At 42.4% G+C, this 23982-nt stretch overlaps 1 protein-coding gene across 1 annotated transcript in view; it reads left to right on the top strand.

The window, feature by feature from the left end:
* The window catches only part of dmc1 (DNA meiotic recombinase 1), a 190276-nt gene that overhangs the window by 4181 nt on the left and 162113 nt on the right, over window positions 1-23982 (top strand). Inside the window, exons 3-4 of the mRNA XM_072588265.1 lie at window positions 5445-5489; window positions 9074-9220. Coding sequence (XP_072444366.1) covers window positions 5445-5489; window positions 9074-9220 — 192 coding nt within the window. The remainder of the gene's footprint in view (window positions 1-5444; window positions 5490-9073; window positions 9221-23982) is intronic.

Here is a 23982-nt window from a genome sequence, read left to right as displayed (position 1 = left end):
TTCCCGCTCCTCCGCCCTTGAGCCCTGCCCCTCCAACAGCCACCAGGACAGAACCCGACTGGTCCTCACCTACCACCCCACCAACCTCCATATACAGCGTATCATCCGCCGTCATTTCTGCCACCTCCAAACGGACCCCACCACCATGGATATATTTCCCTCCCCTCCCCTATCAATGTTCCGAAAAGACCACTCCCTCCGTGACTCCCTCGTCAGGTCCACACCTCCCACCAACCCAACCTCCAATCCCGGCACCTTCCCCTGCAACCGCAAGAAATGCAAAACTTGCGCCCACAACTCCCCCCCTTACTTCCCTCCAAGGCCCCAAGGGATCCTTCCATATCCGCCACAAATTCACCTGCACCTCCACACACATAATTTGTTGCATCCACTGCACCCGATGTGGCCTCCTCTATATTAGGGAGACAGGCCGCCTACTTGCGGAACGTTTCAGAGAACACCTCTGGGACACCCAGACCAACCAACCCAACCACCCTGTGGCTCAACACTTCAACTCCCCCTCCCACTCCATCAAGGACATGCAGGTCCTTGGACTCCTCCATCGCCAGACCATAGCAACACGATGGTTGGAGGAAGAACGCCTCACCTTCCGCCTAGGAACCCTCCAACCACAAGGGATGAACTCAGATTTCTCCAGTTTCCTCATTTCCCCTCCCCCCACCTTGTCTCAGTCAAATCCCTTGAACTCAGCACCACCTTCCTAACCTGCAATCTCCTTCCTGACCTCCCCGCTCCACCCCCACTCCGGCCTATCACCCTCACCTTGACCTCCTTCCACCTATCGCATTTCCAACGTCCCTCCCCCAAGTCCCTCCTGCCTACCTTTTATCTGAGCCTGCTGGACACACTTTCCTCATTCCTGAAGAAGGGTTCATGCCCGAAACGTCGATTCTCCTGCTCCTTGGATGCTGCCTGACCTGCTGCACATTTCCAGCAATACATTTTCAGTTTTGATCCAATGTGCCAAGTTACCCTGGATCCCCTGTGCTTTTACCTCCTTTATCCATTTCAGATGCGGGACCTTGTCTAAAAGCTTTGATGAAGTCTGTACAAAACAAAGAACCTGAATTGTGCTACCATCATCTACACATTTGTAATATTTGAAATATTCAACCAGATTTGTTAGACATGAGCTCCTTTGATGAATCATGCTGGCTATTCCTGATCAAACGTTATTTCTCTAAATAAAGAACTCTTCTTCAGAATTTTCTCCAGTAGTTTACCTGTAAGACTCACTGATCTGTAATGCCTTTTTTAAAATCTTAACCACCATTCTTGAAAAGTCTGCTGTCCTCATTAGCTGTACCTTGCTTTTGTACTGTAATTATGATTGTACGGGTCAGTAAATTTGCATGAAAATCCGTGATGTGGTAAACAGCGAGGGGAAAAGCCTTAGACTATAGTACAGACAAGACCAAACTCCCTCAAAATATGTCAGTGAGAGCCTTAACCCTAACTTTTTCTAATGTAAAGGCGGTGTTCCAGGTGGAATTCAATTCATCAAACTACTAAGCTTTAAGCAAGACACACTTTATTCTTAGACTACAGTTAAAATATAGACAAAATAAAATAAAATTGGCTTAACTGTAACTCTATCAATAAACTTAAAAAAATATATGTATTATTTGCTACTGATTAGTTGTTCCAGTGTAGCAGCCTCTTAAACATCCTTGGCAAAAGCAAGTAGAAAGAAAACCTCAAATACAAACTCAGCAGTAAGGAGAGAGCACAAGTTTTTGCTGAGACAGAGAGAGAAAGCTGTGTCTTCTTCCAGAATTCCAGCCTCACCAATTAAAAGCAAAATCTACAAACCCCTGGTCTATGTGAGTTTGAATGCATTTGTTCATTCTTCTTTTGTCTAATTAAAAAAAAGCTAGCTACACTGTTGTGTGCAGAGTTCCAGGTTTAAAACACTTGCTTTCAAGAGAACCCAGACAGAACATCTTGTCACAATAGGCTAATGTAGAAAAGCTGGTAGATGGCCTGAACAAAAGAAATGGAATTTAATTCTGAAGTGATACATTTTGGTAGGAATAAATAGGGAAGGAGCACACATTAAATGATAAGATCATAGAATGTACAGAGGATGAAAGAGACCTTGGTGTGTCATGTCCATAGGTTCTTAAATGTAGCAGGTCAGGTGGAATCAGGTAGTTAAGAAGACATACGTGATACATAACTTTATTAGTGAAGGTATTGAAGACTAGAGCAAAGAGAGTATGATGGAGCTGCATATAATTCATTAGGCCACAGCTGGAGTACTACAGCTTAGACTAGATTCCCTACAGTGTGGAAACAGGCCCTTTGGCCCAACAAGTCCACACTGACCCTCCGAAGAGTAACCCACCCAGACCAATTCCCTCTGACTAATGCATTTAACACTATGGGCGATTTAGAATGGCCAATCCATTTGACCTGCACATCTTTGGACTGTGGGAGGAAACCCACACAGACACGATGAGAATGTGCAAACTCCACACAGACAGTCACCTGAGGCTGGATAGATGGGGTAGATGTGGCTAAGATGTTTCCCCCGGTTGAGGAACTGTTCAAAAATAAGTGTGATGTCACTTTAGATCTGAGATGAGGAGAATTTTCTTTTACTCGGAGGATGATGAACCTTTGGAATTTTCTAGCACAGAGTGCTGTGGAAGCTTGGTATTTGAGTACAAGAGGTAAGGAAAGATTTCTGGTTACCATTGACTTAAGGTTATGGGGTGGTTAGAAGGTATTGAAGCATTTGATTAGTCATAATTGTCTTAAATGGTGGAGCTGGCCTGATGGGTTGAATGGTCTATTCCTGTTCCTATGTTTGACTTAGATATAAAGGGGGAACAGATGGCAATGGTACGCAGTAGAAATTGTAGGACTGAGTAGTTAATAAACTATCTTCGCAAGGAAAGGTCTCTTTGTCACTGTCTCACTAGCTGGCTTGGATCCAAATTGACAAACAATCCCACTGTGTTAAATATGATGAAATAACTTGTGTGATACTGTAACCTCAACCACACTTCTGCATCACCAATGGCTCCACACTCCTGTTTCCTTCACTGACGTCCTAAAATCTTCTGTGTGGGGAATCCAAGGTGGTGGCGTCCTGTAAGGATTGTGTTTGCTGGGCATCGAGCTGGAACCTGTTCCGTACACTTTACTGTGAGTAAAAATTCAGTTAAAGGAGCTGGAAACCTGGAAAAAATTGACTTACATTTGTCCTTGCAGCTGGAGAATGCTGAAAAAAGGAGGAAGCTCGCCCATTGGTGGGGCCACAGCCCAGCCCACTGATGCAGCGGGTTTGCTTACTTACCAGACTCTGGTTGAGGAGCAGGCCAGATGTTGCGAGGTCCTGGGGAGGCAGATCCAGGATAAAGAATCTAAGAGAAGCTGGCTCCTGTATCTACTATACTGCAAGACCTGGGAAAAAAGACTGATGAGCTGGAGCACCGGGCTGCAGCGGTAGAGGCAGAGACTGACTCCTCCAAGAGCCAGATTGAAGCCCTGTTGGATATGGTAGATGATCTCAAACAGGGGCAGAAGAAAGAATTTCCGTGTTGTTGGCTTACCAAAGAGGACGGAAGGTGATCAGCAGGTGGAGTTCTTTGAGAAGCGATTCTCTGAATTCCATGGTTTAAAGGCTGAGAAGGGAGGATAACAATCGAAAGAGTTCACCAGAGTGAGGCATGAAAGCTAGATGTGAACCAGCACCCACGCCCTGTCCTGGTGAGGTTCCATCGTTATGACGACAAGCAGAGGTCACGCAAGTCTCTAGAACCCAAAGGAGGGACCTAAGGGTGTTGGTATGTGGTGACTCCAGGGTCATGTTTTTCAAGATTTCTTGGCAGCAGTGGTCCTGAAAAGGAAGTACTACGATGGTGCAAGAGGAGATTCAGAGAGCTTGGGATCCAGTATTCTTTAAGATATCCAGCAGTGCTTTGGATCAATCATTAAGGATCCATACATTGGTTCAACAGGCTAGAGAAAGCAAAGAACTTTGTGGACGTGTTAACTCAAATGGCCGAATAGGCATAGAGGACAGAGCTGTTTGGGTTTGTTCTTCTTTAAAAAGGGCTTGGTGGAGTCTCTTTTCTTGTAATAAGTTGTGTAAAATGATGTCCGGGATGGATAGAGTATTTATCCTTGATTTCTAAGTTATTTTAAGGGATGGGTGACATATTTATGTTTAGTCTACTTGTCTATTGTACTAACCTTGCTCTTGGTGTTTTTTTTCTACCGGGTGGTCAGTGTATGTGGCGCACCTACATAAATGCCAGAACAGGATTGATTTTTTTCTGACCTCTGCAGCACATCTGGGCTCAGTGATATCATGTACTATTGGCAATATCACTGTTTCTGATCAAGACCCAGTGTACTTAATGGTTAAGAATAAGGATACAGTGGAAGGCGACTGGACCCTTCCATCCTCAAGGATAGCAGGTTTATTGAATATTTTTCTACTGAGTTCAGAGCTATTTTTGATATTAATTCAGGCTCAGCCAGTAGCCCATCCATTCTCTGGGAAAGAGCTAAAGCCTATGCAAGGGTGGGGGGGTGGTTTGGTTATCTCCTATTCGGCCAGTAAGAAGTGGCAGGCAGGTGAGCAGCAACTGAATGGCAGGGCACCGGGTCCTGATGGGCTCCCAGTGAGTTCTATAAGGAATTTATAAGTATGTTGTCAGGGCCGATGCTTAGTGTGTTTACAGACTCAAGCATTAAGGCTAGAAACTGTATTGGTGAGGACTGCGGCAAGAGGATCATTATACAAAACCTCCACCCACCTGATGAAGGTCTTTCCCAGGCTAAATTGCTTCAAATTATGAAAAAGATATGGCCACTCGACCCCATCAAATGCCTTATCCGCATCTGAAGAGATCACCAATTCCTGTACCGATCGCTGTTGACATACTTGGATCATCTCCTGGCATCATCCGTCGATCTGTAACCTCTTATGAACCCCGTCTGGTCCACCTTAATGATGGAGGGCTGTACAGTTTCTAGCCTTAATGCTTGAGTCTTAGGATTTTGAAGCAAACATTCAGAAATGAAATGGACCTATAGAAAGCACAGTCCTCCAGGGCCTTCCCTTTTTTAAGAATGAGAGAGATGTTGGGAGGAGGCCTTGACTATGTGAGTCTGTAAACACACTAAGCATCGGCCCTGACAACATACTTATAAATTCTTTATAGAACTCACTGGGGAGCCCATCAGGACCCAGCCCCTTGCCATTCTGACAAACTTTCAACTTAAGTTTTGGGAAGAGTACCTGGACATAGAAGCTGTAATTTTCAAAAGCAACATAACGGTATTAGCAGACCCATAATCCGTACAAATCAGAACATTATCCCCTAATTGATTACAATAACAACTTGAGTTCAGTGCAATTCGATAATAATATTAATTTCACCAATTCCATTTTTGTTCTCTTCTAGGAGTCTTTCTTCCAGGACATTGACCTCTTACAGAAACATGGCATTGTAAGTACAGTAAACTGACACCATATTTGAATTTGAATCCAGATTGTACTCCCCTTTTTTATTTAGTGACTTAGCTTCCTCATCGAATCACAGTTAATGTAGCATTTTTTGGAAAATGTCTCATGTACCCCAAGCAATATGATAAATTTCAGGGATATTTCAAAATGAGTTTATCCTTAAAAGCTGAAATTGCTGTAGCCCAAACAGCTATCAAAGATCTTTTGTAAGTGTTGACTTTGTTTCTTTCGAAGGTGAAGTGGAAAATTAAAGATTCTGATTGTGCTTTCAAGAGACATTCTAGTTTTGAATTCCACTGCTTCCTTTTTCATCTTGCTTTTTTCAGCTATGTTGTCATGAGAGAGAATGGGCAATCTGTTCCCATGTGGTAAAAACAATGACTGCAGATGCTGGAAAGCAAATACTGGATTAGTGGTGCTGGAAGAGCACAGCAGTTCAGGCAGCATCCAACGAGCAGCGAAATCGACGTTTCGGGCAAAAGCCCTTCATCAGGCTTTTTATTCCTGATGAAGGGCTTTTGCCCGAAACGTCGATTTCGCTGCTCGTTGGATGCTGCCTGAACTGCTGTGCTCTTCCAGCACCACTAATCCAGTAATCTGTTCTCATGTACTGAAGGAGCATTCTGTATTGGTGACTATATGGTGTATAAGTGCAGCCTGAAATGGAGATCAATCTGTTATCTCTTCCATTGCATTATATTCCCTCGTGAGGTAACATACTGCAGATTGCCAGCTATTCCTCCAATCATGGCTGAAATGAGGGAGTTTCTTCAAATGAAAACAATTAGAATGCAAGATTGCTTAATTCTGTAATCTCTCATGTAATGGAAGCTGTAGTGATTGTATCAAGGTCAGCCAGGTGGATCTCTAAGTATATGAGTACCCTGATCGAGGCTGTTAACCTGGTCCAACCATGGAGCCCTGCCTGATAGATGTAAGCAGGAATGTCAGGATTTGAGGTTTCTCATTTCCCTGAAAACTAGTTGAACGGTTTGGGGCCTGGCTTTGCTGCTCCTCTTCCTTGTAAAATTGGTGTTTCTCTGTATACAGCTGTTAATGTTAATTGTTTTGTAAACTGTGAATTGTTTAATAAAATTTTTAAAGAATAAGCAGGAATGTCAGAGTTTCTCTTTATTCTGAGAACTAGCTCAAGGAAGCCAAACCAGTGTGAAGTTCTATGATTTAGACTTTGTTGTCAAGTCCAGGAGTATAGTGGAAAGTGTACAATGTCACCATATATGGTGCCATTGGTACATGTAAATAGAGGATGACTTGGTGACAAGATACTGGCCTCTCTGAAGTTATCCCAAAGGTTGTTGACAAGGCCAGCCCATTGCCTTTGAGAAGATTATGGTAGCTTTCTTTTTGAACCACTGTCGTCCACCTAATGTACGTATACTTACCAACAGGAAAGGAAGAGTAATATTTTTCCAAGTTAGGGTTGTGTGCTTTGGAGAGAACTTTCAGGTGATGGTGTTCCCATGTGCCTGCTACCCTTGTCTTTCTAGATAGTGGTGGTGGCAAGGTTTGAAGGAAACTTGTTGAGTTATTGTATTGATAGACACACTGTTGCACCTCTGCTTTATTGGTGGAAAGAATGGTTGTTTAAGGTGGTGGATGTTGTATTAATCAAGCACATGACATTGTCTTTGATATATTGAAATTAGAGTATTACTGGAGGCAGGTTCGTAATGCTAAAGGAAAATATTACATCAAACTCCTTGCTTGTGTCTTACAGATAGAGGAAAGGCTTTAGAGAATTGCGAACTGGGTTTCTCACAGCAGAATCCTGCTCTTATAGCCACACTAATCATGTGGCTGGACCAGTTAAATTTCTGGCCAGTTTGAACCCCAAGATATTGATGGTGGTGATTCACCACTTATTGTCATTGTGTCTCCGAGAAAGAGGAGAGGACCAGGTGAAGTGAGCATGGTGTGCTTTAAGATATGAGCAGTTGAAAATGCAACAAAATGCTGCAATTGTCATCAGACACTTCTGATCTTGCATTTGAGGGCCTCTGGCTGAGATGATTGATCTCCAAGAGTCAAACCCAACTTTTTGTGTGCTAGGTATGACTAGGTAGTCGTGTTCTTTTCTTGATTTGCATTGACCCCACTTTTGCTGAGGCTCTTTGATACCATACTCGGTCAAATGTGGCACATCAAGAAGTAGTCACTCTTGCCCCATCTCTAGAATGATGCCTGGGATGGAGGGCCTATCTTATGAGCAAACACTAAACAGGTTAGGACTCTATTCATGACAGGTGGTCCCATTGAAATGTATAAAATTTCTAAGGGCCTTGCCAGGGTAAATGCTGAGAGGATGTTTTCCCTCATGGAAGAGTTGAGGACTGGAGGGCATAATTTTAGAATAAAGGGATCTCCATTTACGACTGATATGAAGAAGAATTTCTTCCCTCAAGAGGATTAAGAGTCTTTGGAATTCTTTGATACAGACTGCTGTGGAGGCAGAGTCCTTGTGTATATTTAAGAATGAGATAGATTTTGATCAGTAAGGAAATCAAGGGTTACAGGGAAAACACACGTAAAGTGGGTTTAAGGAATGTCAGATCAGCTGTGATCCTTAGAATGGTGTAGCAGGCTGAAAGGGCTGAGGGCCTATGCCCATTCCTATTTCTTATGGTCGAAGGTTCAGCTTTTCTGTCCGTGTTCAGACTGAAGCTATAATGAGATCTGGATCCATATGCCATAGTGGAATCCAAACTGAGCACTGTGAGCAGGTTATTGCTATTTAAAGGCAGGTTATTAGTGTTTAAATAGAAACAAAGTTAACATTTCTAGTCCGATATGATTGAATCCCATTTAATGATTCTATGAGTTGAACAGGCTGTTGAATTAGGAGGTATAAATTCAGCCTGGGATCATAGCTAGGGAGGAAAATTGGAATCCGTGAATGAGGATGTGAAGTATATGGCAGAAGCCAAAAATGAAATTGCAGTCCATCCAAACTAAATATTAAGCAAGGCGGCTGGAAGAATCGAGATCATGAAAGGGTCGAAATAGGTTGCGGTGAGGTAACTCTAGATTGAGTTTGACCCCACATTTGCAGATGCTGATGCAAAGAAACATTGAATGAGGGGAAAAAAAAATCAGGTGAAGCACGATTCTTTGCAGGACTCGAGATACTTGTGCCTGGTTGAGAAAAGGAGTCTGCTGCTTGGATGCTGCCTGACCAGCTGTGCTCTTCCAACATCACACTTTTCGATTCTGATTTCCAGCATCTGCAGTCTTCACTTTCTCCTGGTCAAGAAGAGGAGCCAAATGAGGGCAGTCCTACACAGCTGAGATTTTGCAGAATGATGATGTAGTTGTCCATGCCAAAAGTTGCATGGAGGTGGTTATGATATTCAATTGTCTCAGAAAAAGACCACACAGAAATTGCATGAATTGAGAATTCGGACTGTTCACTCATATTGCGTGAACGTGTTTGTTTCCTGTGCTTCAAACTTAGCCTCATGTGTCTTTAGCTTGTGTTGTCTTTTGTACAGAATGATGTTCTTTCTTCTGAGATAATGATTCAGAAACCTAATAGTGCCTTTCTTATAGAATGCAGCTGATATTAAGAAAATGAAAACTGTTGGAATCTGCACAGTGAAGGGGATTCAGATGACAACACGAAGGGCACTTTGCAACATCAAGGGACTTTCTGAGGCCAAGGTGGACAAAATCAAGGAAGCAGCGAACAAGCTCATAGTAAGGATAATTTAGTGATGTAAATAAACTCTGACTGTTCAAACCTGATAGAGTCCCAGTTTAGGCATAATTCAGGTCCAACTGCTCTATGTCAATGTTCATGCTGCTCAAGCTCCTTTTCATCTAACCCTATCAGAGTATCCTTCTGTTCCATTCTCCTTCATAGTCAGAAGTCTCAAGATACCAGGTTATAGTCCATCAGGTTTACTTCACCTGACAAAGGAGCAGTGCTCTGAAAGTATATGATTTGAAACAAACCTGTTGGACTATTACCTGGTGTTGTGTGACTTCTGACTTTGTCCACCCCAGTCCAACACTCCACACCATGGCTACCATGTTCCCTCAGGTCCTTCCTTTTAAACATTTTTATGCAATTCGCTTCAATTATTTTCTGTGATAGTGAGTTCAACATTCTAACCACTCTAGTAAAGATGATCATCCTAAATTCTGTATTGGATTGTTTAGTGAATATTTGTTTATTCATAGCCACTAGACCTGATCTCACGTATAAGTAGAAACATCTCTCTGTCTACTATATCAAATCTTTTCCTCATCTAAAAGACCTGTACCCAGTCACTCCTCAACATTCATTCTTCTCAGGAATGAATCCAGCCTTTAGCTGCTTCCTTTTTATAATATGGAATCCAGAATTATTCATGGCACTCTCTATGGCGTTGTTGTGGAACTGAACTAATAATCCAAAGGACAAGGCTAATGCTTGGGGATGGGGAGGGGGGGAGCGCATGGATTCAAATGCCATCATGGTAGCTGGTAGAATTTAAAATAATAAACCTTGAATGTGAAGTTTTTCAGTACAGTAAGACCTCACTTAACTCACCCTGTTTAAAGTGATTTTGGGCCATTTCCTTGAATTCAGCTCAACACCCACCAGTCTTGCCTCTCCCCTGCCTTTATATCTATGTTAAAGACTTCAGTCCAAATTTGTAGATGGTTAAAAATTTGGAAGAATTGTAGACCACAAGAAGGGTAATGTAGAACCTCCAAAAGGCATGGAAATTGGTGGTGTGGGCAGAGAGATTGCAGTTGAACTTTATTGCAGAAAATGTGAGGTAATTTACTTTTATGGGAGGATCAAAGGAAGACAGTATAAAATAAAGTACATAATTCTAAAGTGAAGCAGGAGCAAAGCGACCTGTGTATAATCCATTAAAGGTGACTGGACGGGTTGGGGGCATGGTTCATAGGATCCCTACAGTGCGGAAACAGGCCCTTCAGCTTAACAAGTCCACGCTGACCCTCTGAAGAGTAACCCATACTGACCCATTCCCCATTAATGTACATTTACCCCTGACTAACACACCCCTGAACACGATGAGCAATTTAGCACAGCCAATTCACCTAAGCTGCGCATGTTTGAATTGTGGGAGGAAACTAGAGCATCCGGAGGAAACCCACGCAGACTCTGGGAGAATGTGCAAACTCCATATAGACAGTCACCAGAGGCTGGAATCGAACCTGGGTCCCTGGTGCTGTGAGACAGCAGTGCTAACCACTAAGCCACCGTGCTGCCACAGTTAAGAGTGTGCTGTATCCTCAGCTTTATTTAGAGGGATATAAGATACAACAGCAAGGAATATACATTATCTTTTGTAATATACACTACCTTGGCTTCAGCTGGATCCAGTTCTGTGAGCTGTACCTTTGGGAGAACGTGAAGGCATTTGTGAGAGCACACGAAAAATTCACAAGAATAGATTCAGAGTTAAAGAATTTTAGTTATGAAGCTAGTTCGGAGAATCTGGATTTATTTTCCTTGGAAGAGGAGATATGTAGGTATTCAAAATCCTGAGTGGTCTGAGAGAGTAAATAGAGAAGAGATATTCTCAACTCATGAAAGGATTGACAATGAGAGTGCACAGTTTTTAAAAGTACTTTGCAAAAGAAGTGAAAGTGATGACAGTTTCACCAGTAGATGGGTTGTGGTAGAGGTGAAGTTGGGCATCCATGATGCCATGAATATATGCTCACAGATAAATTAATCTTCAGGTCAAAAATGACCCCAGTATTATGTACAGTTTGGTTCAGCCATAGACCATTGGCAAGGAGAGTGATGGAGTTGATGGCTTGCGAGCAGAATTGACATTATGGACAGAAGACTATGGCTTCAGTCTTCTGTTCATTCAGTATTGGACATTGAACAACCACTAACTATTTAAAGATGGTAGTGGGGTTGAGTGAGAAGTTGGTGTCTGGGTGTAGTCCCTGTACATATTAAAACTGATGTTTTTGGATGATGATGCTAGTGGACAACATATATATGTGAAAAAGGAGTTGGTCAAAGTTAGCTCCTTGGGAACACTGGAGGCAACAGTGTGAGTGGGATGAGAAGCCATTGCTGGTCATCCTTTGGCTACAATTAAACAAGAATGAAACCAGGAGAATGGAATCCCACCCATCTGGATAACAGTAGAAATGGTTTGGGAAAGGAAGTTGTCATTCATATCCAAACTGCAAGCAGGTTGAAAACAACGAGGAGGCATAGTCCAACAGGTTTAATTGGAAGCACTAGCTTTCAGAGCGCTGCTCCTTCGTCAGGTGGTTGTGGAGTACACAACTGTAAGACAGAATTTATAGCAAAAGTTTACAGTGTGATGTAACTGAAATTATACATTGAAAAATACTTTGATTGTTTGTTAAATCTCTCATCTATTAGAACGACCATGATAGTTTCATTTCTTTCATATGTAAATCACAAAACTAATTTTCAAAGTTACATTCTCAGGTTAACTGTAACAATTGGTGTCAGGCCAGATAAGATGTTGAAGGTATTAGCCCCCTGTGTTCTGTTGTCTGTGCCATAATGTTTAGACGGATTCTAATCTGAAAAAGTGAGTTAACAGAGTCTTACACGTATTCATGCAGTTTTTGAGCAAAGTACAATGTAACTCTGCAAGTACAAATTCACCCCACAAACATATATGTGTATATGTGCGTGTGTGTGAGTGTAAAATGGTCTAAGTCTGTGAGAGGATCCGTGTGGGAGTGTGTGTGTCTGTAGGAGTGTGAGTGAGTGTCTGTGTGTGTGTATAGTGCAATGGTGGTCACATGTAGTGTGACATGAACCCAAGGTCCAGGACATTGACCTCTGACCGTCGGGTGACCATCCTCCAAGGCGGACTTCAGGACAGGCAGCAGTGAAAAGTGGCCGAGCAGAGGCTGATAGCTAAGTTCGGTACCCATAGGGAGGGCTTCAACCAGGACCTTGAGTTTTTGTCACACTGCAAGTGACCACCATTGCACAATACACACACAGACACGCGGGCATACGCGCACACACTCGCACATAATCCTATACACAGACACTCACACACATTCCTACAGACACAAACTCCCACACTCACACATGCACCCTCTCACAGACTTAGACACTTTACACTCACACACTCTTTCACAAACACCCACAGTAATTTAATAGGAATAGTATTCAGAGAGCAAACGGTTCGGTGTCTTGGACAACACGACTTGGTGTGGGCTTGGAGGGAGATGAGGGATAGTGTGAGCTCAAACAGCAGGGACCTCTAACATAGTTTGAGGCAGTGTACTAGGAAGTAGCAGGGCAGATTTTGAGTGGTCTTAATCTTGATAAAGAAATTGATGTGCTCTTTCACCTTACTGTTGCAATCAAGAAGACATTGAAAGGTTTAAGAAGTCTGTTTGCAGTAAAGAAGCCAGGGGTTACATTTGCACTACAGAATGATTGTAGAACAGTGAAGGTTTCCAAATAAAATGCAGGACTACCACGTGTTTTACATGGTCCACCAGCTCTGGCAGTAAATGACTAAAAATCTTCCATAGATGCAGTGGAGCTACCAGAGGACTGAAAAGGGGCAAATGTAACAACCTTGTTCAAGAAAGGGTATAACTCCTTACTGACCAGTGATCGTAATTCTATCTGTTTTAAATAGTTACAGAAAAGGAGAAGCCTGAAATGAGTGTTAAAGTTTAAACTAGAGTGAGGCCAACCTTGGTATTAGGCAGGATCTTTCAAAAGTTGAAGGGACATCTGACATGTGGGAGGCTTTCAAGAATGAGATAATGAGACTTCAGAGACAGTATGTTCCTGTTAGTGTGAAGGGCTAGGCTGGAAGGTGTAGACAATACTGGATGACTTGAGCTTTTTTCTTGACCAGCGCCTCAAAATCATGTGTCAAATATAGATAGCTTGGATCAATTGAATTCTGGAGGAGTATTGGGGAGTAGGAGTATACTAAAGAGGGAAATCAAGAGAGCAAAAAGGGAACAGAAGATAACTTTTGGCAAATAAGGTTAAGGAGAATCCTAAGAGATTCTGAAGTACACATTAAGGGCAAAAGAGTTACTAGGAAGAGAGCCCCTTAATGATCTATGAGGCAGTGTATGTGTGGAATCACAGGAGATAGGTGGGATCCCAAATGAACGTTTTGTTTTAATATTTATTGTGGAGAAAGACATGGAAGCTAGGGAAAGTGGGGAAATGTTTAGTGATTTCTTGAGTAGAGCCCACATTATAGAAGAGCAGGTATCGGAGGTCTTAAAAAATAAGTGTAGATAATCCCTGGGACCTAATCAGGTTTATCCCAGAACATTGTGGGAAGCTAGGGAAGAGATTGTGGTGCTCCTTAGAGATATTTGTGTTGTTGGCAGCCACAGGTGAGGAATCAGAAGACTGGAGGGTGGCTAGTGTGTCATTGTTGAAGAAGGGTGTTCAGGAAAAGCCAGGAAACTATATATACAGGTGAGTCTGACATCAATGGTGGGTAAGTTGTTGGAGGGAGGTCTGAGAAATAAGATTTATATGCATTTGGAAAGGCAATGACTGATTCGGGATAGTCAGCATGGCTTTGAGAGTGTGATATCATGTTTTACAAATTTGATTGAGTTGTTTGAAGAGGTTACCAAAGGATAGATGAAGGCAGAGTTCTAGGCATGGGCTACCTCGACTTTAGCAAACTTTCAACAAGGTCCGCATGGTAGAATAATTAATAAGGTTAGATCACAGAGGATCCAGAGAGAGACAGAGAAAGCGAGCGCGAGAGCCAGTTTGGATACAAAATTGGCTTGTTATGAACCAGATAAAACCCCCTCAAAATTTTCAGTAAATGATACAGAGGATGGTGGTGGAGGTTATTATTCAGACAAGAGGTCTGTGACCAACAATGTTACACAAGGATTGATGCTGGGTCCACTGTTTGTTATTTATATCAACAATTTGTACGAGAATATAGGAGGTATGGTTAGTAAGTTGTGGATGACACCAAAATTGGTTGTATAGTGGACAGTGAAGAAGGTTATCTAAAAGCACAGAGATCTTGATCAACTGGGCTAGTGGGCCAAAGAATGGACTTTAATTCAGATAAATGTGAGGCAATGCATTTTGGTAAAGCAGACCAGGGCAGGAGTTTCCCAGTTAATGGTAATGCTCTGGGGAATGTTAGACAGAAGTGGGTACTGCAGATGCTGGAAATCAGAGAATAGATTAGAGTGGTGCTGGAAAAGCACAGCAGGTCAGGCAGCATCCGAGGAGCAGGTGTTGAACAGAGGAACCTAGCAGGTTTATAGTTCATTGAAAGACAAGGTGGTGAAGAAGGTGCTTGATCAGAGCATTGAATACAGGAGTGAGGACATCATGTTGCAGCCTTATAAGATATTGGTGTGGCCACGTTTGGAATCTTGCATACAATTCTAATGTTCCTGCTATATGAAGGATGTTGTTAAACTAGAAGGGTGCAGAAAAAATTACAAGTATGTTGCCAGGACCGGAGGGTTTCAGTTATGTGGACTGACTGGGATTTCTTTCCCTCGAGCATCAGAGGGGTGACCTTATAGAGACTTGTAAGATTATGATGGGCATAGATAAGTGCATTACCAAAATCTTTTCCCAAGGGTAGGGGTATCCAAAATTGGAGGTCCAAATTTAGTCCAAAATTTCAAAATTAGTCCAAAATTGAGAGGTTTAAGGTGAGAGGGGAAAGATTTAAAAGGTATCTGAGGGGCAAGTTTATAATACAGGGTGCTGCATGTATGCAGTGAGCTGCCAGGGGAAATGGTAGAGGCAGAGTACAATTACAACATTTAAGAGACATTTGTATAGGTACTTGAGTAGGAAGGGTTTAGAAAGGTGTTAGAAACAAGTTTAATAAAATTTAGACGAGACCACCAAAACTGGAAACAAGACAATTTATTCTACGATCTTGCTAGAAAGGGCATCAAATGCAGAAGCAAATGAGCAATGAACATTCAAACTAGTACACAGTTATACTTTTGAACTGCGTGAGGTCACCTCTCCCGACTCTTACATTACCCAATCTTTCTTAGTATTCTGCCACTGCCCATCTGCACCCTTATTGCCCCCTTCTCTCCAAGTTGGCAACCTTTCCCTCTGTAAGTGCTGACATAAGGCTAAACTTGTATCTTGATGTTCTTTTACTTTGCTTGTCACATCTTCCATTGTTCATAAGTGCATTCCATTCTTGAACATACGTTTTAACAATGTATCTTTTCATGCTTGGTTTATGCGTTTCAGCTGTCTCAGTTATTTTGCTGAGACTATTATTTAATTATTTACCCTAATAATTCTGCACTAAAAAGTTAGTATTTAATTATCCACAATTATTCATTAAAGATAAAGACACACTTCCCTAATGTTTGCTTAGCTGATATTTTTCTTGTACCCCTTTTCTGCACATACTCTCTCTTGCTTTTCTATTTCTGCAAAAACAAAACACTTCCCCATTTCTTACAAAAGGTATGTACCAAATGCAGTCAAATGGGACCTGGGACACCTGGTCAGCATGGACAAGTTGGTCCGAAAGGTCTCTTTCAGTGCTATATGATTCTATGACTCTATAACCACTGGTAATACTATAACCACTGATAATCCAGTAGTTATCAGGAATGTGACGACGCTGTTTATTGATCCTAGTCATTCCATTGCATTCTTCCTATCAAATTTCACGCCGTCCATTATTTTTGCCTATGACTATTTAATCCACACCCTCTTCCTTGGTAAACACTAATGCAAATTTTCCATTAAATATTCAAGCCTTACTCACTCTTCAGCGATTGTCTGTGTGGAGTTTGCACATTCTTTTCATGCTGTGAGAGTTACTGCTGGCTGCTTTGGTTTCCTCCCACGGTCCAAAGATGTGTAGGTTGGATGGATCAGCCGTGCTATACTACCCACAGTGTCCTGGGTTGTGCAGGCTAGGTGGATTACCCATGGGAATTGCAGGGTTAAAGGGGTAGGGTAGGGGTGGGGTGCTCTTCAGAGTGTTGGTGTGGACTTGATGAACCTAATGGCCTGCTTCCACACTGTTGGAATTCTCTGATACTTCTGAATGTCTAAGCATATGTCACCTTCTTTCTCTTTGCTTGGCCCCATCCTACTTTTAGTCACAGGACTTATTTATTTACATGCTATTGAATATTTTGGATTGCATTTCATATTAGTTGTCATGGTACTCTCATATTCAAGTGTTAGAAAGGGAGAAATGTGAAACCGCTACTGAGATTTTAATGGTGGTACAGAACTTGTGAATTGCTGACAAGGAACATTTTGTTGAAGCTCTTCATCTTGTCTTCATTGGGACAATTTGCAAGAAGACAAATTCAAGTTCAGTCAACATTTTTACTGCATGAGAATAATGCTGATTGGTTGGCAAGTGTACACTGATTGTCATGGAGAATGCACCCATTAATGCTGTTTGACAGTTAGCAGTCAGGTATTGTTTTAAACCAGGCATGTTGACTCTGATTCGTCAATGCAATGCTCTGAGAAATTAACCAGTGAACGACTCACCTGTTTTGTTGAGTTGAAACAGGCACAGTGTGTGCACATGTTCGAGTCGTAAGATCATGGAATGCCCTGCCAGTAGCAGTAGTGGACTCTCCCTCTTTATGGGTATTTAAGCGGGCATTGGATAGGTATATGGAGGATAGTGGGTTAGTGTAGGTTAGGTGGGCTTTGATCGGCGCAACATCGAGGGCCGAAGGGCCTGTATTGTTCTATGTTCTATGTTCTATGTTCTATGTTCTGTCTGCAAAGAACAGACTCCTATGTAGCTTCCAATACATGCAAATGTACACTGAGCCCAGCATGGTATTTATGTAAGATTAGATTGAATAGATTGATATGAAAACAGAACTGGTTGACATATTGTTAATAGAGCTACTAACTTGCATTGTACCCGGTGCTTTGCCTTGTACAAAATATCCTAATTTCTTTCATTCTTTGATTTGATCTGTCTATGCCATTATTTAGAGGTGGTAGATGACTACATAATGGATAGGAACCATAATTTCATGCATGCAGAATCAGTTTAGCAACACAAACAAATAATACAACCAAATATGTAAATATTTCTAATCATGAAAGCATGGAGTTTGTCCTTGCGCATGGTTTAAATTTTTAAAAATTCAGTCGTGGGATATGGGCGTCACTGGCTGGCCAGCACTTTTGTTGCCTGTCCCTAGTTACCCATGGGAAGGTGGTGGTGAGCTGCTGTCTTGACCTGCTGCAGTCCACATCCTGTAGATTGACCCACAATGTTGTTAGAGAGGGAATCCTGGATTTTGACCCTGCAACAGTGAAGCAACGGCGATATATTTCCAAGTGAAGGTGGTGAGAGGCTTGGAGGAGACTTGCAGGTGGCAATATTCCCATGTATGTGATGCTCTTATAATCAGGTAAGACTATGGTGACTGTCACACACCTAGATGGAAGTGGTCATGGATTTGGAAGGTGCTGAGTAATGATCCTTGGTGAATTTCTGCAGTGTATTGTGTAGATTGTACACACTGCTGCTATTTAATGTTGTGGTGCAGCGAGTGGATGTTTGTGGCTGTGGTGCTAATCAATCCTGGATGGTTTAAGTTTCTTAAGTTTTGTTGGAGCTGTTCACATTCAAACAAGCAGGGAGTACTTTGGAAGATCTAATTCTAGAGCAAACTAAATGGAAAAGCCCTTGGAAAATTGATGTACAGAGAGATCAGGGTGTTCAAGTCCACTGTACCCTGAAGGTGGCAACGCAGGTTGATAAGGCGGTCAAGGCGGCAATACGGCATGCTTTCCTTCATTGGAGGGGGTATTGAGTACAAGAGTTGGTAGGTCATGTTACAGTTGTGTCAGACTTTGGTTCGGCCACATTTGGAATACTGCATACAGTTCTGGTCGCCACCTTACCAAAACGACGTGGATGCTTTGGAGAGGGTGCAGAGGATGTTCACCAGGATGTTGCCTGGTTTGAAGGGCACTAGCTATGAAGAGAGGTTGAGTAGTTTAGGATTATTTTCATTAGAAAGACGGAAGTTGGGGGGTGATCTGATTGAGTTCTACAAAATCATAAGAGTTATAGACAGGGTAGATAGCAAGCAGCTTTTTCCCCAGAGTGGGGACTCCCTTACTAAGGGTCACAAGTTCAAGGTGAGAGGAAAAAAGTTTAAGGGAAATATGCATGGAAAGTTCTTTATGCAGAGGGTGGTGCATGCCTGGAACACATTGCCAGTGGAGATGATAGAGGCGGGCATGATAGCATCATTTAAGATGTATCTAGACAGATATATAAATGAGTAGGGAGCAAAGGGATGCAGATCCTTTGAAAATAGGTGACATATTTAGACAGAGGATCTGGATTGGCGCAGGCTTGGAGGGCTGAAGGGCCTGTTCCTGTGCTGTAATTTTTCTTTGTTTGCTGTAGGCACAGTGGCACATTAGTTAGCACTCTGCCTCACAGCACCAGGGACCCGGGTTCGATTCCAGCCTCAGTCGACTGTCTGTGTGGAGTTTGCACATTCTCCCCATGTCTGCATGAGTTTCCTCCGGGTGCTCTGGTTTCCTCCCACAGTCCAAAGATGTGCAGGTTAGGTGAATTAGCCAGGCTAAAAATTGCCGATAATGTTCAGAGATATGTAAGTTAGGTTTCAGGGGTAAATATAGGATAATAGAGTAGGAGAATGGGTCTTGGGGTGGGTTACTCTTTGGAGGGTTGGTCTGCACCTGTTGGGCCGAAGAGCCAGTTTCCACACTGTTGGGATTCTATTCTGTTCTTGTCCATCCAATGCACATGTTTAACTTTAACTAGCGAATAGTTGTCACCTACTTTATTTCTCAGATCAGTGCTCTGACTAATCAGAATCAGCCTGCTTGGTTTAAAAAAGCCTGACTGTTAACGGTCACTCACATTCTCCACGGCAGTGCCTCGACCAATCAGTGCACATTTGAAAGCCAATCAAAATTCTCTCTCTTTTCCTTTTGGGACATTTTTCAAGAATAAAAATTCAATGCGTGCAAGAAGAAAAGCTTCAACGCAACATATTTTAAAATTAATATTTAGATTCTAGATTTAGGTAAGGCTGCCTTTGATAGAATGGGATAGAAACTTGCCATTGTAAACTAGACAAATGCATTAATAAGTAAAACAACAGGAGATCAGTGACAGGTGTTCAAAATTGGAATATGATACAAAGACTGTTTATACACCCCAAGGGCCAAGAGTACAATTTGCCAAAAGTCATGGACAATTTAAAAAAAGGCAAAAAGGCATGCAAAAATATGCAAATCTTCACAGATATACAAAGATTGCAAAAGGTGATAAAGCAGATACAAAAAGGGTAAAGAAATTGCAGATGATATGAAGATCAACATAAAATGTTAACAGTTACATTAATTATAGAAGTAGCATGGTACACTTGAAGTCTGATAACAGTAATGCAGTCAGTGGTGAGAAGGACTTCTGAATAATTAATTGCTTTCTGTCAGTATAGACATTAGAAGAAGATACCAGCATGTCAGGCAGCCAAAAGAAACAACAATGAATTAGGGACAAGGAATTGACAAAATTAATATAAGCAAGATCACACTTGTGAGGAAATAATGGCATTAAAAGAAAAAAAAATAGCCAGGACTGGATGGCTTTCATCTTAGGATGAGGATATTGACAAATTGTACTTTATGGCAACCACAAAGTTTTCATGATCAAAATAGTATACTTCAACGCAAGGAGTATCAGAAATAAGGTGGGTGAACTTAAGGCGTGGATCGGTACCTGGGACTACGATGTTGTGGCCATCACGGAACCATGGATAGATGAGGGACAGGAATGGCTGTTGGAGGTTCCTGGTTACAGATGTTTCAGTAAGATTAGGGAGGGTGGTAAAAAAAGGAGGGGGGGTGGCATTGCTAATTAGAAATGGTATAACGGCTGCAGAAAGGAAGTTTGAGGGGGATCTGCCTCTGGAGGTAGTATGGGCTGAAGTCAGAAATAGGAAAGGTGCAGTCACCTTGTTGGGTGTTTACTATAGGCCCCCCAATAGCAGCAGAGATGTGGAGAAACAGATTGGGAAACAGATTTTGGAAAGGTGCAGAAGCCACAGGGTCGTAGTCATGGGCGACTTCAACTTCCCAAATATTGATTGGAAGCTCTTTAGATCAAGTAGATTGGATGGGGCGGTGTTTGTGCAGTGTGTCCAGGAAGCTTTTCTAACGCAGTATGTAGATTGTCCAACCAGAGGGGAGGCCATATTGGATTTGGTACTCGGTAATGAACCGGGACAAGTGGTGGGCTTGTTGGTGGGTGAACATTTTGGTGATGGTGACCACAATTCTGTGACTTTCACCTTGGTTATGGAGAGAGATAGGTGCGCACAACAAGGTAGATTTTACAATTGGGGGAAGGGAAATTACGATGCTGTAAGACAGGATTTGAGGAGCATAGGCTGTCAGGGAAGGATGTGGTGGAAATGTGGAACTTTTTCAAAGAGCAGATATGACGTGTCCATGATATGTATGTACCTATCAGGCAGGAAAGAAATGGTCGTGTGAGGGAGCCTTGGTTGACGAGGGAGGTTGAATGTCTAGTAAAGAGGAAGAAGGAGGCTTACATAAGGTTGAGGAAACAGGGTTCAGACAGAGCAGTGGAGGGATACAGGATAGCCAGAAGGGACCTGAAGAAAGGGATTAGGAGAGCTAAGAGAGGGCATGAAAAATCCTTGGCGGATAGGATCAAGGATAACCCAAGGCATTTTATGCGTATGTGAGAAACCTGAGAATGACGAGAACGAGGGTAGGTCCGATCAAGGACAGTAGTGGGAGACTGTGTATTGAGTCGGAAGAGATAGGAGAGGTCTTGAACAAGTACTTCTCTTCAGTATTTACGAACGAGAGGGACCGTATTGTTGAAGAGGAGTGTGTGAAACGGACTGTTAAGCTAGAAGAGATACCTGTTAGGAAGGAAGATGTGTTGGACATATTGAACAACTTGAGGATAGACAAGTCCCCCGGGCCTAACGGGATATATCCTAGGATTATGTGGGAAGCAAGAGAGGAAATTGCAGTACCGTTGGCAATGATCTTCTCGTCTTCACTGGCAACGGGGGTGGTACCAGGGGACTGGAGAGTAGCGAATGTTGTGCCCCTGTTCAAAAAAGGGAATAGGGATAACCCTGGGAATTACGGGCCAGTTAGTCTTACTTCTGTGGTAGGCAAAGTAATGGAAAGGGTACTGAGGGATAGGATTTACGAGTATCTGGAAAGACACTGCTTGATTAGGGACAGCCAGCACGGATTTGTGAAGGGTAGGTCTTGCCTTACAAGTCTTATTGAATTCTTCAAGGAGGTGACCAAGCATGTGGATGAGGGTAGAGCAGTGGATGTAGTGTACATGGATTTTAGTAAGGCATTTGATAAGGTTCCCCATGGTAGGCTTATGCGGAAAGTCAGGAGGCATGGGATAGGGGGAAATTTGGCCAATTGGATAGAAAACTGGCTAACCGGTCGAAGTCAGAGAGTGGTGGTAGATGGTAAATATTCAGCCTGGAGCCCGGTTACAAGTGGAGTTCCGCAGGGATCAGTTCTGGGTCCTCTGCTGTTTGTAATTTTTATTAATGACTTAGATGAGGGAGTCGAAGGGTGGGTCAGTAAATTTGCAGATGATACGAAGATAGGTGGAGTTGTGGACAGTGAGGAGGGCTGTTGTCGGCTGCAGAGGGACTTAGATATGATGCAGAACTGGGCTGAGGAGTGGCAGATGGAGTTCAACCCTGCCAAGTGTGAGGTTGTCCATTTTGGAAGAACAAATAAGAATGCAGAATACAGGGTTAATGGTAGGGTTCTTGGTCAGGTGGAGGAACAGAGGGATCTTGGGGTCTATGTACATAGATCTTTGAAGGTTGCCACTCAGGTGGATAGAGTTTGTAAGGCGGCCTATGGAGTATTATCGTTCATTAGCAGAGGGATTGAATTCAAGAGTCATGAAGTGATGTTGCAGCTGTACAGGACTTTGGTTAGGCCACAGTTGGAGTACTGTGTGCAGTTCTGGTCGCCTCACTTTAGGAAAGATGTGGAAGCTTTGGAGAGGGTGCAGAGAAGATTTACCAGGATGTTGCCTGGAATGGAGAGTAGGTCGTACGAGGATAGGTTGAGAGTTCTCGGCCTTTTCTCGTTGGAACGGCGAAGGATGAGGGGTGACTTGATAAAGGTTTATAAGATGATCAGAGGAATAGATAGAGTAGACAGTCAGAAACGTTTTCCCCGGGTACAACAGAGTGTCACAAGGGGACATAAGTTTAAGGTGAAGGGTGGAAGGTATAGGGGAGATGTCAGGGGTGGGTTCTTTACCCAGAGAGTGGTGGGGGCATGGAATGCGCTGCCCGTGGGAGTGGTAGAGTCAGAATCATTGGCGACCTTTAAGCGGCATTTGGATAGGTACATGGATGGGTGCTTAATCTAGGTTAGAAGTTCGGCACATCGTGGGCCGAAGGGCCTGTTCTGTGCTGTATTGTTCTATGTTCTATGTTTGTTCTAAAAGACTGAAAAGTAATCTAAGAAATGTAAAAAAGAAATTAGGAAATTTTTGATCATTGCGTCAATACATGTCAGGAAGTTCTTAGTTACTCTAGAAACTAAGAATAAATAGGGGATTCCTGTCATTTATTTGGATTTTTGGAAGGTATTGGATAAATTCAGTCAAGAAAAAGTTGAAGCTCCTATAATTGAAGACAAATTATTGACCTGTCAGGAAATTGGATGACCTGCAGGATGCAGAATATTGGGATGAGGCTAAAAAGACAAGATGAGACTAATGATGTCTCACAAAATTAAAAATCACAACACCAGGTCATAGTCCAACAGGTTTAATTGGAAGCACTAGCTTTCGGAGCGCCGCTGATGAAGGAGCGGTGCTCCAAAAGCTTGTGCTTCCAATTAAACCTCTTGGACTATGACCTGGTGTTGTGTGATTTTTAACTTTGTACACCCCAGTCCAACACCGGCATCTCCAAATAATGTCCCACAAAGTATTGAGTCCACAGCTATTCCCCATTATTGCTAGCAACTTAAATGGCAAGAATGCCAGAGTTTCAAATTTGCCAATGACCCAAAGATGGACAGTATTATAAGCAGTTTACATCGAAGTGTAAAGATTTCAGAAGTATTGATAATTTTAGATGAAAGGAAATAAATGGCAAATGCACTGCAATTGTTATAGAGCATGAGTTGACCCCCCTCTGAGAACTAAAATGGAAACACCTGAAGAGGAGCACCTTGCTCTTTAGTCACCCATTTAAAAGAGATAAGTGGTGTAACATGCTTTTCAGTAACTTCTAGTGGGATAAATAAAATAAATCCCTGACTCTTAATTTAAAATCAACAAGTAACAATTTATCCAACTCCAACAGTGAACAAATTAGCTAAACTATTAACAAACCAAATATTTTACTTCTAAATCCTAACTATTCCCAAATAAAACAAGATTCTGTTGTTGTGGTTC

Source organism: Chiloscyllium punctatum, chromosome 18 (assembly GCF_047496795.1).
Source record: "Chiloscyllium punctatum isolate Juve2018m chromosome 18, sChiPun1.3, whole genome shotgun sequence".
Lineage (NCBI taxonomy): Eukaryota > Metazoa > Chordata > Chondrichthyes > Orectolobiformes > Hemiscylliidae > Chiloscyllium > Chiloscyllium punctatum.
The sequence above is the reverse complement of the archived record's forward strand: the minus strand, read 5'-3'. Positions and strand labels throughout refer to the sequence as shown.